The sequence below is a fragment of the Bison bison genome, unplaced genomic scaffold, assembly GCF_000754665.1.
Source record: "Bison bison bison isolate TAMUID 2011002044 unplaced genomic scaffold, Bison_UMD1.0 scf7180017864097, whole genome shotgun sequence".
Lineage (NCBI taxonomy): Eukaryota > Metazoa > Chordata > Mammalia > Artiodactyla > Bovidae > Bison > Bison bison.
In genome coordinates this window covers 1732613-1750268 of record NW_011494669.1, presented here as the reverse complement: position 1 = coordinate 1750268, position 17656 = coordinate 1732613, and the positions used below count along the sequence as shown (strand labels likewise).

Genomic DNA, 17656 nt, shown 5'->3' with positions numbered 1-17656 from the left:
AAACCGTTACTCCTGTGATGGCAGGTTAGGTCTTTTCCTCCTGGCACTTGAAATGATGGATGGGTTGGTGGTCCCGACCCTAGGAAAAGTGAAGACATATTCTCAGTCCCTGTTTTTTCAACAGGGACCTAAGCAGAGTCTGAATGTGTATCAGGTGGGAACACCGAGGGGGAAGAATTTGGACATCTGACTCAAAGGTTTCTAAAGGTCAAACAGGGAGGGGGAAAGCCTTTTTTTTTTCTTTAATTTTTTGGCCACACCACATGGCATGTAGTATCTTTGTTCCCCAACCAGGGGTCGAATACACCCCTCCCCTGCCTTTGAAGCATGGTATCTTAACCACTAGACTGCCAGGGAAGTCCCAGGGCAAGCCTGTTTCAGAATCACTGACGTTACACACTGGAATATGGCCCATGATGTCCTGCGTGGTGAGCTTCTGCTTCACTTCCAAACCTCCTGTTGGGCTACACTGTTCTCACCACACTGCAGTGCCCTGTTCTGTTTCCAAAGTCGTTTTGCATATGTCATCCCTCAAGATACTCACTTCTCACCCTTTGGGCTTCAATATAAATGTCACTTCCCTTCCCTAAACTGTTGCCTCCATCTAAATTACTTATTGGGCTTCCCAGGTGATGCAGTGGTAAAGAATTTGCCTGCCACTGCAGGAGACACAAGAGACGTGGGGTTCAATCACAGTGCCTGAAGAGTCCCTAGAGTAGGAAATGGCAACCCACTCCAGTATTCTTGCCTGGAGAATCCCATGGGCAAAGGAGCCTAGTGGTCTACAGTTCATGGGGTCCCAAAAGTGTTGGACACGACTGAGCACACAGGCACAAAAATTGCCTATCACACTATCACCACCCACACAACACGTTCTCATAGCACCCTGCTCTTTCCCACCAGAGAACATATTTTAATTATAATTCCATATTCATTTGTGTGTTTATTTTTAAATGTCACCTCTACAAAATCACAAGCTTTCTGGGGTTAGAGATCATACTGACTGACTTGCCGGAGTCCAGTGCCTAATCCATAGTCACTCAGTAAATACTTGGTGAATGAATGAGTGAAAACAACCAATGGACAAACAAAAAAGAACAAAGGAAGCAGCTACTAAAGAGAATTATAATGCAGCAAGGGTGGGGCTAAAGAAGGTCAGGTTTGCTTGAAGTTTCGCACTCAGAATGCACAGGATACGTTGACAGTGCGAGTGTTAGTAGCTCAGTGGTGTCCTACTCTTTGCAACCCCATGGACTGTAGCCTACCAGGCTTCTCTGTCTGTGGGATTCTCCAGGCAAAAATACTGGAGTGGGTTGCCATTCCCTTCTCCAGGGTATCTTCCTGACCCAGGGATCAAACCTGGATCTCCCACACTGCAGCAAAATTCTTTACCATCAGAGCCACCAGGGAAGCCCCAAGGTAGGATATGTTGGATGTTCCCAATTCAGTGGGCCGAAATAGGACACCTGATGAGAAGTGTCCTATATAAGAAGCAGGACTTCCAGAGCATTGAGTATCATGGGGCAGGTTTGGGAAAGGGAATAAAAGTGGCAAAGAGAAGAGCTGGTAGAAATACACTAAATAAAACTTAGACTGAGGCCTGAATGTAAAAATGATACGACTATGTTGAACTGCTGCTGCTGCGAAGTCGCTTCAGTCGTTTCCGACTCTGTGTGACCCCATAGATGGCAGCCCACCAGGCTCCCCCGTCCCTGGGATTCTCCAGGCAAGAACACTGGAGTGGGTTGCCATTTCCTTCTCCAATGCATGAAAGTGAAAAGTGAAAGTGAAGTCGCTCAGTCGTGTCCAACTCTTAGCGACCCCATGGACATGCAGCCCACCGGGTTCCTCTGTCCATGGGATTCTCCAGGCAAGAGTACCGGAGTGGGGTGCCATTGCCTTCTCCAATGTTGAACTGAGACTAGTTTAATTAAATAACTGTGTTGTGCTTAAATTAGGCCCAGGGCCAGGCCCAGGCATGGAGCACTGCCCATGCAAGGAAACCCTAGAAAGTTGGGAAAAAGTGGCGCACATGTGCCTCAAGTGTGAAAAGCTGGGGTTTCAGTTACCCCAGCTTGGGGTCCCAGTTTGGGACCAAACAAGCTGCTTTTACTTGACACAAAAACCTTGCACCAGGATTCAGCCAGTAGCAGAAGTTCCCCGCTAGAGTCAACCTGCTCTAATGGCTGGCTTCTAACTCACCGGGTGTGACTGAAAATCAGATGGCATGCTGACAAACTCTTTAAAGAGTTGGTGAGAGGAGTTAATCAACCATAACTATTTATTAAGCGCCTCCTTGGAATCTGGCACCATGTTATATATAGCGGGGAATTCAAAACACACGTACTGCCCTGTCCAGTGGTCTCAGGTGTACCAACTAATCGGTAAATTGAAACGAACACAGGTGAGAATGATCACAAGAGGTTTTCAATGCTGACCTGGGGCTAAGGGCACTGCACACGCTGGAGGTTAGGAGAGGAAGAATTCATGAAGGGCCAAATTTTGAGATGATTCTGAGGAACTCTGGTATGGAACTGAGTGGGTTGGAAACAGCCTGTTCTGTTTTCAGGGGAAGAAGCTGGGGAGTAAGGGGAAAGGATGTGGGGAAGCTGCTTTATGCAGCTACCTGGGGCTCTAGTTGATTCCTAGAAGTGAAAGTAGCTCAGTCGTGTCCTACTCTTTGTGACCTGGAATTCTCCAGGCCAGAATACTGGAGTGGGTAGCCTTTCCTCTCTCCAGGGCATCTTCCCAACCCAGGGATCAAACCCAGGTCTCCTGAATTGCAGGGGGATTCTTTACCAGCTGAGCCACAAGGGAAGCCAATTCCTGAGGCCAATGCAAAACCATGCATAAGCTGACAGTAATAAACACCTTGATGAGGGGATCCACAGAGGTGTCTGGAACTTTGGGGACTGCTGGGATTTGGGGTTGCATTTGCTGTCTACAAATTAAAACCTTCCCGGTGGCTCAGATAGTAAAGAGTCTGCCTGCAATGCGGGAAACCCAGGTTCAATCCCTGGGTTCAGGAAGATCCCCTGGAGAAGGGAATGGCTACCTACTCCAGTATTGCTTGGAGAATCCAATGGACAGAGGAGCCTGGCAGGCTACAGTCCATGGGGTCACAAAGAGTCTGACAGGACTGAGTGACTAACACTTCCACGTTCACTTCACAAATTAAAAAGATGTTCAGAGCATGGGGTTATACTTTAATAATTACTTCTCAACCCTAAAAAGGAATACTTTGTATGTTTTTTTCTTCTTAAGGGGTCCAGAGGTTCAAGAAGGTTTTTTTGGTGGTTTTTATTTTGAAATAACTATAATACCTGTTATGCAGCACTGCACTGCCATCTGCTGGAATTATTGAGACCACGTCCCTAAAGTTGGTGGTGCCTCCAATTATAGCTTAACTGGACAAGACCAAGTTTAGAACAAACATTAAAATTTGTTATTTCCTTCTCTTCCCTCCCTCATTTCCTACTTGCGACCCATTCCACATTTATCCTCTTCCTCTTGCAAGTATCAATACAAATATAGGGATAAAGGTGCTCTGTTGTACTTTTCTGTGTATATTCTTATTTCCTAGGTCACTTCTCTATTTAGCATATCAAAGTTAAAATAAGTGATGATTGTAATTGACCTAACGAGGGATTGTTATGTTCAGTTGCCCAGTCATGTCAGACTCTGCAACCTCATGGACTGCAGCGTGCCATAGGCAAAATTTAATGTGAAAAAGTGTTTGAGCCCTTTGTGGACTTTTTTGGGAATTCAGGTTGCTGTCCTGGTTCCCATTTTTGGTCCCCTACTATTGTGTTAATCGGTTTGATGTGAGTTGATAAAGGATTTAATTAAAGTATAAGATAAAGAAAAAAAATAAAGTATAAGATAAAGTCTCAAACACATACCAGAGTCGAATTTGAGAAATGTTGAAACCAAATGAATAGAGGAGTGTATTCTGTGTAATTTGGAAGCATAAAGCATCCTTGTTTTACTGTATACAAATTATGCTGGATTTAGTGACTGAATTTATTTTTAAATGTGTAATTCCTATGAAATTGTAAGGGGCCGCTATTTATTTATAGCAACAATTGCCTTCAAAGGACAGTGTATCATATAAGCATTAAGAACTTTTTGTTGAACTAAGCAACTTGAATTTGGTTGTGCATAAGTGGGTCTGTATATGAAGATAAGAGAAAACTGAATTGTTCTTTTTAAGGAAATCAGTAGAATTGGTTCTTATTTCAGAACAGTAGAGAGAGGGAAGGAGGTAAGGCCCAGAATCAGGGCAAGAGGTGGAACTATCAAGAAATGGTTGAGGGTGTTTCCTTCTTCTTTCTTGTTTCTCTTCAATCCATCTCTCTCTTTTCTTTCTTTGCTTCTTTTTTCCCATCTCCATCTTTCCTTCTATGCTTTCTTCCTTTCTCTTCCTTTAAAAAAGTGTTTATCTAATATTAAATTATTAAATTATAGATTCTCTCCTAAACTTTGTCAATAAAAGGCTTTTCTATACAAATGACCTGTAAGCAGTTTTCATTTTCAGGGTTTGTTTGGTTTTTATGTTTGTTGTTTGTTTTGGTGAGATTGGGGGTAAGGTTGCTAGAGTTAAAATGGTATGGAAGAGGGAAAGGATGTGAAGGGAGGTGAAGTGTCTCTTAAGCTAAAGGAATAATCAGTGGAATTAGGGGCTCAGAGGTACTTTCCAAGGTCCATGGCTTGGAGGTTCAAGGCAAGGCTTGCTTTCTTTTTCGAGGAATTTATCCCAAATCTCTGACTTTTATTTTTATTTTTTATTTATTTTTTTGTGTGTGTGTAGTAAAGTTTTATTAAAGTATAAAGGAGATAGAGAAAGCTTCTGACATAGGCATCAGAAGGGGGCAGAAAGAGTACCCTCAAATCTCTGATTTTTAATATCCAACTCGTAAGACGATTCAGTCCCTTGATTTCTTGGGCCATTCTCTCTAGTGGTTTCAGAGCAGTTGTTAATCCCTGTCCCTTTCACAATTCCTTCCAGGGAGTTTGGAACTCTCTGTGAAAGTGTTGGGTGACCTATGACTGTAGAACGTCTGTCTCTCATGTCATTCTCTGTGGCATTCTCCTAAGTTTCTGTAAAGATTGGTCCTATCACCCCACATCCTTCATTCCAAATTTTAGACCTATCTAGATAATATTGTATAGTATATTGTATTTTAGAACCAGACATCCAGGATTTGAATCCTTTTTTTAACCTCTTATTAGCTATGTGACCTTGGGCTTAGTTAATATCTCCAAATTTCAGTGTCTTCATATGCAAAAGGAAATAACAAAAATGTTTATCTATAGGGATTTTGTGAACATTGTATAAGTTTAATACATGCAATGCACTTAGAACAGCATAGTACACATTATATTCTATGTAGCTATGAGTTAGCTATGGCTATTCAACTAGAGTCTAATATATGGCTGAACTAGCATTCTCTCTTTCCCAGGGCTTTGCTCCAGTCTGGTGGTGAGTTAGGGACATGTTTGGAGGAAATTGACCTATCAGCTCACTTCTGAACTCTGGAGTACTCATCTCTCTCTCTTTACCCTCAGCCCATTTTACCCTTTGATGCTGGGAGCAGCTTAGACAGGCGTCGCTTTTCCTGAAGGACAGGAAAAGCCAGTGTGCTCAGTCTTCGGTGTTCAATCCGAGAGACACCAATCCATGCTCGTCCTTCAGAGTTTACCCATGAGGCACCTGTGTGCTCCCATGAGATATGGCTTTCCCAAAACACACGTCTCACCTTCCTTATTCTGCTGCTTACTCTGCTTAGGCCATCATGATAGGAGATATTAAGAAGAAGATTCTAGTTAATCACTTATAGAGGACCCCTAAGTTCACAGCAAATAGAGGAATATATACATGGCACTTCTGCACATGTTTCTAGTAATTAGATCTGTTTTTTAATTCACTTGGAGTACAATAAAATACTTTATGAACACATTTATCTTAGGAAATAAGACACTGCCAGAGAGGGTTGGAGTTGTTTGGGGTGGGATAGGTATGTGTGGCTTGATCACAGGACAAGATGAAACTAAGGCGGAAAAGAAACCACATCTCAATGATCCAGAGAACTTTGGCTAAGAAGACAACTGCAGAGGAACAAGAGGCTGTGGTCCTGAGAGGGGAGTGGAGAGGTAAGATCCTCCCTTGTGTGATTCTGATTGTTACTTAACTGACTTCTGAGGAGTTGCTTGCTCCATTCATTTGCAGTGTTGATATAGTTAAATAAGGTAACGTATTGAAGTACCTTTTAATGAATGCAAAGCAGTTATTTTGATATGGGCCTCTACCATTACAGACATATATATTTGTACAAGCTGACCACATGGGTAATCTGTCTTTTGATGTCTAAATCATCCCACACTCACTTTTATCATCTCCCTTTGTCACTTTGAATTTGGACTTGTCTGGTTCAAGGCCTGTAGCCCTCATGGCAGCTGTGAATAAGCTGGTGAAGGCTTCTTCTGGGGCTGCTCAGCTCTGTTGAATACAGGTCATTATTTCGGTCATCACAGTCATCTCTGGTACTTCAGGTACACTCACAAGCTGTAATGCCTCTGGTTATTCTACCTATTTCTTGAAGTTGTCTGAATCACAGTTGGTGGCAGTTACTACAATGTGAGTATAACTTCCCTTGGTTCACCTTCCACACACTACTGCCCCTACCAGGCTGCCTTCAATGATGCTGAGAACAGATCTGAAGGGATAAAGAGGAATAAGAGGACCAGACTAAAATCCCGACAGATAAACTTTACCGGGGCCTTCATTATTGACTAGAGTTTGAATGACTAGCTCCTTTTTGAAATACTCTACTTGCTACAGAGAAATGTACGGAGTGGGTAAGAAGGCACAACTTGAATCTACGTACTTTTGGCATTTTTGGCTGTCAGTGTTCCAATCCTGATTTTCTTGGTAATTCCACCCCTACCTCTTGCAGTCCATATGCTTCCAGGGAAGTCAACTTTGTCTTCATTCCTGGCTTTCTGGGTCATCTGTGTCTCATGCCTAACTAATGAACATTGTCTCTCTCTCTTTGGCCAGGATGACTTATTTGAAAATGGTTATATAAGCCAAGATGGCCCTATCAGAGCAAACCTGGCATTCTCAGATGGTTGTGGGAGGAGATGCGCACTTTTCCACTGCATAGAGACAAGAGTACATGTGTCTTCCATACGAGGATCACAGTTATTTTTCTCAGAATAGAGCCAAATTTGGTAACTCAGTACTGAGGAGAGACTGCGACTTTGTCTTGATTACACTGTTTTGAGATCAAGCCTTGTTGGAAAACATGATGTACTGGTTTTTATTAAAGACAGCTTAACCTGGGTTTTCTATTATCTGTTGTTATTTGCAATGGATAGCATATTAGATACAAACATTTCCTCAACAATTTCTTGAAGAGATATGGATCATCTGAATTGAAGTGTTAAATGCTACCAAGTAACATAAAACACTTTCAAAAGCCAAATGCTCAGGATTAGGATATGAAAGACATGTCTTAAAATGGCGTGTGTGGAAAAAACTACACGTAAGTAGGTAGTAAGTGGATATTATTTTGCCTAAATTAATATACATATAATCCCTAGAAAAAACAGACAAGGGATCATTCTACCAGAGTCCTAAAGCCTCATTTTGGTTATGAAGTTAAACCCAGGCAAAGGATAAGGACAATTTGGAGAGAATTCAAAATAACCATGATGAGGAAGAGATTTCAATATGTCTTATGAGCGTGGGTGGAAGAAAACTGCATGTTTAACTTAAATTTAAGTTTCAGGGACACATGGCGATAGTCTTCAATTACTTTAAGATATATGTAGACGACATTTGGTTTTTGGCTATTCAGCATTACTTGACTTCCAACAATAGCCATATGTATTTGGTGATTTATTTGTCCCTGCAAATTTATCTGAAATTAGTGCTGTCCCTGGACTATTAAATTACATCGGCCACTATATTCTCATTTTTGCTTAGGTCATTTTAGCTGAGTTTTCTGATTTGCAATCAAGAGTTTTAACTACTGCAAAATCTCTAGGAAGGCTTAGATCTCTGAGGTCCCTATAGACCAAAATGTGTAGACTACAGGCTAGACGTCTCTTGTTAAATGGAAGAAACAAATTTCAAAGAATAAGGACTATCTGAAGATGAAATTGGGGCTTCCCTGGTGGCTCAAAGATGAAATTATCATTTAGGAAGGTAATTCAGTATTCAAAATTTGATGGTTAATTAATAAAGGTGAAGTTTGAGGTCTTTTTTAAAAAATGAGTCTATGAAAGTATCTCTACATACTTACAAATTTTAAGTAGGCAAGCACAATTATTGACAAAATTTAAAGTTAATTAATTTTAGGTTAATAGAGTTGTATTTTTCATATGATTTTGTACTGATTTTACATTTTCTTAGTATGTTATGCTTCTTATATAGTTCAAAATTTTTGTATCTAGTGGATTTTAAAGTCATTTAATAGACCTAAAAGTCTAATGTTTAGATATAGAGGTTTATAGTTGTATCTTTGTTTTGATATCACAAATGTAATTTTATTCACTGTGAAGTCTCTACTTGGGAACACAGCCTTAATCATAGTATTGTTCTCTATGGGAAAACTGACTTACTGCAAAATAAAACATTTGCTACAAAACAGGCCAAATACTTCTACTGATAGGTTAGGACTTCAGTCCTAAATTACTGAAATACATAAAATCATTCCTTGCCTATTCTTCCTTCTTGAATAAACAAAACAGCAAAATAAAAACAGCAGGGACATAAGTAAAACAAACATTAAAAATTTTAATTTATGAGATACACTGAAGTATTTAGGTATGTTTGAATATGCATAGAAAAAATATCTGGAAGGATACATATCAGATTATTAACAGTTTACCTTGGGCATGTGGAATTGGGGTAGGGTGAAGACAGTGCTCTTATTTTTAAATTCTTACACTTCTGTATTTTGTGAAATTGTACAATGAGAATTTATTAATTTTATAATAATGAAAACCATAATAGAAATTTAAAAAATAAACATAGTAAGAAAAAGTGAAAAACACACACATATATACAATAGTTTTAAGAGCTTCATTGGAGGTACAGAGAATTAAATCATATGGCACATTTCCCCACTAATACTGTGGTGGTAAATATAACTGCATACTTTTAGCAACATCTCAATTTTAAAAGTCCTCTGGGATAAGAGCCCTTAAGCAGTGACCCTTCAAGGTGAATATTAAAACTGAAAACAGGGTTTAACTGTTTCTAGAGGATCTACAGGAAAACATGTCAATCTGAAAACTTCAGACAAAAGGAAAAGCTTCACAGAAGTAACTCTGGAATACTAAAACAGCTAACCAAAGGCCAGAAATGACCCAGTTCAGACCCAAAACTAAATCACTGAAGTCTTGGTAATCTAGGGAAACAGGTTAGGGGTATCTATTTTACCCATTTGTTTATTATTTCTCCCAAATTTTCAATTGGTCTGCTTTTTAATCTCAATTTTACCCTAAAAATACTGCAATTTTAATGGGAAGGAATTAAATTAATTCCATCTAATTAGCTTTAGGTTTATTCTTCCAGTTAAAACAACTAGAAAAAACTGAGACTAATGATTTTCCCATCCTTGTTTTTTCTCATCACTATTTCTAGCTACTTGATGAACATTCTGGGAGTTAATACTTTGGATTTCTCATGAGTCCCTGAAGTTCTGTATTTGGGAAGATCTTTTCTCTCATGTTCTAATTTTTCCTCCTTTTATTGAAGTCATCAGGGATGACAAACTTATTATTATAAACTTTTTTCTTCCAACAAAGAGGATTCTTTAGATAACTATCAGGCTTGTGGTTAAATATCCTCATCAAAGTCAGAACATCTGTAACTTGGAAGTTTCCATCTTTGCAAGCTACAAGTTAAGTGCTTAACTGATATAATTTTGCACTCCTGAAAGAGTGCTCATGACTTAGGTGTCAAAAGCTTGTGTAGGATTAAACTTAGGCATACATATGGAAAATCTGACAAAACTTAATCAGAAATTATAAATAGCACAGATAAAGGATATAAAGTCATCATGACCATATGATTTTTAAAAGCTACAACAGCTGAAATTTTGCTGTTTCTCAATGGAAATTTTTTTAAAAACAAAAGATTCATCATCATGTATATAAAGTATTTAGCATGATGCCAGGTACACAGTAACCATTCAATAAAAGTTAGGTCTAAATGAACAATGGATTAAAGCAATAAACAAAAATATAAGAACGCAAAAAGGAGAGAAAAGCTTAGAACTAATTTCCTAGTGTGTACTTAAATGGAAAGTCGAAGCTCACAGAGAGCAGTAAGAAATTCTGCATTTTCTGGATCTATCTTTTGGGCCCTTTCATAGTACTCAGCTGCTTGCCTCTTTTCTCCCTCTAGCTTGTAAACAAACCCTAGGGCACTTAAACTCTGCACATCTGAAGCATTGTACCCAAGTCTCTTAGTAGCCAATTTCTTCAGAGCACTTGTCAGTTTAGGACGCAAAGATGACCTGTCTTTGACCTTTAAGGCTTCTAAATAATGGTGGATGGCAGTATTTTCTGATTTTCGGTGAAATTCCTGAAAGCGGCCATAGTGGTAGTGGATCTGATGTTTGTGATCATCAGTTATGTTCTCCAGACGAAGAGCTTTCTGAAAAATGTCTTCAGCATTGCTATACTGGCCTCCCTCAGCATACATGTTGGCCAGGTCCGTGTAGGCAAATGCAAACATAGAGTCTCGCTCCACGGCTGCTTTGAAATGAGATATAGCCGAGGTAATCAGCTCATCAACTTTCAGTTTATCCTTTCCTTTAGGTCTGTTGCGAGTGGCCTTCTTGATTTGGATCATTTGTGCCCTATAGCAAAGTCCCATTTGGTGATGCAAGAAAGAAGAGGTTGGTGTCACCTCCAAGGCCTTTTTCAAAAGTTCTAGAGCTTTGTCCCAGGAATTTTTTCTCCTATAGAATTTGGCTGCATAACGAAGGACATAAGGTTGGGCTGATATCTGGTCCAGGATTTCTTCAATATACTTTTCCCCCTCAGCTTCTGCATGCACATCTTGAAGCTTCAGTGCGAGAAAAACCTTAATGTAGGAATTATCTGGGTTCAGGGTGACAGCTTTCCTCAGGGGGCCCAGAGAAAAGCTTTTTATAGACCCTTCTCTGTCAGAATCATCCAGCCGATACACTGTGATGGCATAGCCGATGTTAAATTCTGGATTGTCTGGTTCTGCTTCCAGAGCCTTCTCAAAAGCGGCTTTAGCCTTTTGGTAATATTTTCCTCCAAATTTCAAGAGTGCCCATCCTTTCTCACAGTCAATCTCTGGACGCTCCAACTTGTAGTCAGAAGGACTAGACAATGTCTTGCAGACGCTCCCTATCTTGCCTATATACTTCTGGGCTTCTTTAAGCTGACCCATGTCATAGTAAACCCACGCATAGTTTCCCCAAGTGACCAGGCTTCGTACTCCTTCCTTGTCCGAGTGCTCTCGCCGTATGATTTCTTCCGCTTGTTTCAAGCACTTTAGCGCATCTTCATTTTGGCCCTTGAGGTGTTTCACGTACGCTAATAGGTTATAAAGAGTGAGTCTGGATTTTGTGGTAAGAAATTCAAGCTGTTGCCCAATAGTATCTTCTACATCAAACAGATCGATGTCTTCCTTAAGTAAATTCCATGTGAAGTGACATTCTAACTCCAAAAGAATGGTCTTCAAGCAGTCCTTAGGAATTTCACTGTTAAAGATAAAAACACTTTTTAATTTCTGAAGAAATAAAGAAAATAATAAATTTTTAAATCTTAAATACAGTTCTTTGCTTAACAACCTATTTTATCTACTTGATTTTACAGTTAAAGCACTAGGCTTCTGTAAGTTTATACTAGTTTCCTCTGTGTATACTTGTATTCTAGAAATATTCCATTAAATTCACATTATTTATTGCAAAATCAATTCTACAGAGAACAGTGTTTTCTATCTTACAAGGTATCTATTTCTTTCAGGCAGTCACTAACCCATATGGAACACCTGTTTTTAGAGAGGGGAATTTAAATTATTTTATTTACTAGCTTTGAAAATTAAGAATAATAGATATATACACATAAATAACATAAAAATTTCATCTCTGTATTATGAATAGTGAAGGAAAAGAGGAGAAAGTGAAAAATAAGAAAAAGAAAAAACTGAAGGAGAGAGCGAAGCCACATGAATACATAAGTTTTGCAGAAAAAGAAAGGGAACTCCACACAGAAAAAAAGCAGAGTCAGATAGGAACAGGTACACCAAGAGATGGGAGGAAGTATACGTTTGAGAAATAACAAAGATTTAGAGAAAATGGGGAAAAGGCAAAAGGAGGCTTAGTAGGTTTTAATGTTAAATGCCACATCCTTCTGACCTTTAGGGTTGTGGGCAACAATAAAGACTGTCACCTATTACTGCCCTTAATGTTCGTCACAAATATTTGTTAAACTCCCTTTGTGAAGCATAGTGTAATTTCTTCAGGGCCTAGTTTCATCTCTGAAACCAGGAAGATGAAGAGGAAGGGGTTAGGAAATATTTACTCATTACTGATAGGCTTCTATGCCCAAGATCTTCTGAATAACCCTGGAGGTGTAACTGTGAATAAGACACAGGCCTACTTATACACAGCTTATAAGTACACAGCCAATTACAAATCAGCATTCCAATACAGTGCCATGGGAGTGACTCGGGAAGGGCACACAGTCCAGATGTAGACATCTGTGGCTTTCATTTGGCGGAGCAACATCTCCCCCTCGTCTCAATCCATGTGATTTGAGACAGGCTGCCTACACTTCCTCCAGCGTGTGAAGGCACACAATATTCCAGCCATTCCCTGGCCTCAGTGATTTATTCAGATTTATTCAATTAAAACATAATTTTGCTGAAATGGGGCTTTGCGGGAACTCTCTCTCTTCCAAAAATTTTAAGCTGGTAGAATACAAGCTGGAGTTGCTGGTGGCCATCTTTCCAAATCCTTGGGGACAGCCTGCCTAAGAGAGACTCAAACACAGAGGAAAACAGAGCTTGGGAACAAAGACAGATTGCTTGTGATGCTGACTAAATTCCTGAAATCAGGTATTGCCTGGATCACCCTGTCAATCCCTGTACTTCTACCTTTTTAAAGAAATAATCTCTCTTTTCTTAAGCCAGTATGAACTGGATTTCTCCTGTCTGAAGCTGATTAATATACCTAATTTTGTTTGTTTTGCTTATGGTAGTGCTGAGGCAGTCAGGAAAGACTTTCTAAATCTAGTATTGGGCATAATTAAGGGTCACAAGAAATTTACAGAACAAAGCTGCTTAAGGCTTCTCTCGAAGAAGGAAATGTTCTAATTATTGGATGAACAGTGTGTGTGTATTTATTTCCCTTTCTGTTGCACACAGGACCCTTTCCCTTATATATATGTATGCATATTTGTATAAATGTTTATGAGAACTATAGTAATATTTCTATCAAGAAACATTTATTGATCACCTCATGTCATACATGCCAGGCAATATGCTAGTTGTAGTCGATATAGTAATGAGCAAGATAGAAAAAGGCCTTTTCTCCATGGTAATCCCATTATAGGAGAGGAAGGAACAATAGAGGTTGACAGAAAATAAACATGTAAACAAATCAACAGACAACATAATTCCAGATATTAATAAGTGTTAAGAAAAAAATCAGAGTAATGGGATTATGTGGTGGTGTACTTTAATACACTTTTTATTCTCTCACTCTGTGAACTCTCCCTAGGAGAGTACTGTGCTTAGTTGCTCAGAGGTGTCCACCTCTTTGCCACCCTATGGACTTGTAGCCCGCCAGGCTCCTCTCTCATGGGGATTCTCCAGCTAAGAATACTGGAGTGGGCTGCCATGCCCTCCTCCAAGGGATCTTCTCAACCCAGGGATCGAACTCAGGTCTCCTGCACTGCAGGCGGATTCCTTACCATCTGAGCCACCAGGGAAGCCCTAGGAGAGTAGAGGGCATACTTATTCTCATAATTCTGGCCTTGGCTCAAATCTCAGCTCTTCAAAGAAGTTGACTCCTGACCACCATAGGTTAAACTGCATCTCCACCTTGCCTGACATTCTAAAGTCTAGTCTATCACGTTTTCCTATTCTTCATGGCACTTTTATCAATATTTTCTGGGAGCTGAGGAGGAAGGGGAGTGGGCTTTGAATCAAAATGAGATTGAGGCTTTAAAATGAATTGGGCTGAGTTTCAGGAACTGGAAAGAGGCTGCCCTAATAGCCAAAAGTGGTTGAAGAGTTAGAGAACCGGGTTAATTAACAGAATTAGTAGTAGTGATCAGAAAAATAAAACCACTTCATATTTATAACCTAATAGTATACTTCATGAAATGTTTCCCAATTTTTATAAATACTAAATTTAAACATTAATAGCTTACTTAATAATATATTTAGATATTTAGTAGACATGTTCACTTATATTATTAATTTTATAATTTTTTTCTTATTTTCTTTCTTTTATCATCTGTGTATACATATAAACATATATATACAGGTCCCACATTTTAGCGATTGCAGGTTCTAGACCAGAGCTTTCCAACAGAACTTCCTGCCAAGATGGAAATGTTCTTATCTATGCTGTACAGTATGGTAGCCACTAGCCACACATGACCACTGATCACTTGAAATGGTGGCTAGTACAACTATGAACTGAAATTTTATATTTTATTTACTTTTAGTTAATTTAAATATTACATGACTAGTGGTTATTGTATGTGACAGGAGAGTTGAAGACACTGGGCCTATAGAGATTAATACATAAGAAAACCTTAAGCTCGAAAGGTTAGACCTCTCCTTTAACTTGAAATTTTCCCCGTTTTATTCAAGGTGAAAAGCTAAATTAAATGGCAAACTTGAGAAGAAAATTTTATGCATATGACCTAGGCTCACTACAGATTCAACTCAAAAGTACAAATGTTACACGTGTAACATATACTTCCAGAATCAGATGAGAGCTCAAAAAATAAAAACAAAACAGAAAAAAACCCAAACATCCCCCAAAACCATTCACTTGCCACACTACCCAAGCCAGGCAGAGTGCCAAGCAATTTACACAAATTATATTTACTTTTATAACATCTTATTATTTTTACAATTTTATGGATGAGGACTGGGAAATAGAGTTTAAATTACATATCCAAGGTTATATACTATAAAGTGGCCAAGTACAGATTCAAAGTTACTTCTAATTCAAACAAAAGCTTATGCCTTTTAACCATAATACTATACAACATCTTTCATATGAAAATTGGAGTTCGTTTTAAAAAATGATTTGCTTTAAAATACAGGCTATGTCTAATGTATGTAAAATTCACTTTGCCTGGGAAGGACTTAGAAGAAAAACAGAGATTTTAGAGCAGCTTAAAGAGCGGGTAGAGGTTGTGTAACTGCTCATTGAGAAAGACATGCCAGACAGTTAAAAGTCTCGGGATAAGAAAACAATGGTTTCAAATATAAGCCCTCAATCTGAAGTCACAGCATTCTACATTGTTGGAATTATTTTGAGATGGAGCTCACTAGGACATGCTGTGGAGTGACAGAGAGGATTGATTATTTCAAGTAATAAAGGATCTGAGAAGAAATGTGTTAAAACTGATCTGAAGAAAGACTAAAAATCGTAGTTATCAAAGATATAATTATCATCATTATTAATGTAAGGAAATTAAAACATCTTTTTCCCCCATAAACCAGTTAAAGATATAGTATATGCTGATGATCTCCTAAGGTATGTCCTCTATCTCTGCTTCCTCCTGAATTCCAGACTTCTAGTTTTTAGTTTACATTTTCAATTAGAAGTTCAGTTGGGATCTCAAGTAAATATATTCATTACAGAAATCTGGGTTCCTTGAGTCTGTTCATACCTTAGTTTTCCCCACCTTTTTTTGGTACCTCTTAGTCCCACAGGCCAAATAACCTAGAAGTAATCTCTTGATTCCTCTTCTCTCAACCCCTCATCTAATCCAATGGGAAATTGTTAATTCTACCACCCAGATATATCAAATCCATCCACTTTCCCCCCCATTTCCACTTCAATTTTCCTAGTCTAAAAGACTACCACCTTTCCTTGGAGCTGGGGTAAAAATCTGGTCTCCCTGTTTTTACTCTTGGCCCCCATATAATATTAGTAAACTTCTGAAAATGTAAACCCGGTTATGTCAGTCTTTTGGTTTAAAAACTCCCAATAGATTTGAAACCTTAATCTAGCCTTTGCCACGTCTTACAAGTCCCTAAAGATGCTAGATCTGTGTACCCACCCAACCATCTCTCCTTTCCTCCTCTTAATTGTGTTTTAGACATACTGACCTTCTTCCTATCTTGAACATATCAAGTTCAAAGACTTTTACACTTGTTTTTACTCTACTTGAGAAGCTCTGCTCCCAAATCCTTGTGTGACTAGCTCCTTCCTTTAACTTGGCTCAAAAAATTCCCTATCCAAGTGGCAATCTGTGGCAAAGGTATCTAAAACAACCCCCTCCATTCTTGGTCACTCTCTTAGCCCACTACACCATTTTATTTTCCTTATAGCTCTTACCACCTTCTGAATTATGTTATATATTCATTCATTTTTGGTTATTTATGTTGATTATTTACCCACTTATTTTTGGTTGTCTATTTCTCCCATTTAAATGAGAACAGGGACTTTGTTCTGGTTTGATTTTTTTCACCCGTGTGTCCCCAGAATCTATGATTTCCGTATATAAGAGGAGCTCAATAATAAATACTTGCAGAGTGAATGAATGAATGCAGTTATATACTGGTAGCTTCTGGCATTTTCAACCCAGAGGCATGAGCCTAGCATTAAAAAAAAAAAGCACCTGAATTTCAGATGAGGGAATTCCTGCTAGTTCTTTCCATCCTGCTACTGGTTCCAAACTTTCTGCCACTTCAGTCTTCCCTGTCCTATTTGTTTTTCCATCTTGGCATGCTCTCTGGCTCTCTGTTTAGATTTTGAAAATAGGTTTTGGACTAAGGTCCTAAGGTCCTGACTGGGAAACATGGTATGACTGTCCCTGGGTAGTTGTTCCTTTCTCTGGTGTAAATGCACCAAAATCATAGGCAAGACATGCCACGCCCTTAACAGCCTGCTCAGATCCACAATATGGGCTTACCAGCCTCTGCCCATCCACAGAGTGAAATGAACATCTGCCTCTGCCCAAGGCGGATGAGGAGGGAGGGCTGCCCAGGGATTGTCATGTGGTTGTGAGATCTCCAGGGGACATTCAGTCAGCCATGTAAGTGTCTTGCCTACACTCTATGGAATTTACGCACAACTGGGCACTATGACAAATTTTACTTTTTCAACTCTGTCTACTTACTTTTTTAACTTTGTCTCTGGGAAGCTGGCAGAGAGAGGCTATTGTGTCTGAAGAGGCAACATTTATCTTTAGGCCATTTTGTGTGTGTGTGGTGGGGAGTTGTTTTATTGTGTTTGTTTTTTTTGCCAGGAAGGAGCAGTCTCATTTTCCTTGGTAGACAGTTAGTGCCCAGTGGGGTTCACCCCTCTTCATCCCATCCACCAGACATTCGCAGGGCACCATCGGCCTTTTCCTCCCTATACCTCCCACTTCCCTCCTTTCTTACAAAGGGTAGAAGTAAGGCATTTAT

The 17656-nt window shown here is 39.2% G+C and overlaps 1 protein-coding gene across 1 annotated transcript in view; it reads right to left on the bottom strand.

The window, feature by feature from the left end:
* Window positions 1-8779: 8779 nt before the first annotated feature.
* IFIT5 (interferon-induced protein with tetratricopeptide repeats 5) overlaps window positions 8780-17656 on the bottom strand; it is a 10162-nt gene continuing 1285 nt past the window's right edge. The window contains exon 2 of the mRNA XM_010838507.1: window positions 8780-11753. Within this exon, the coding sequence (XP_010836809.1) occupies window positions 10310-11753 (1444 nt within the window). The 3' untranslated portion in view covers window positions 8780-10309. The remainder of the gene's footprint in view (window positions 11754-17656) is intronic.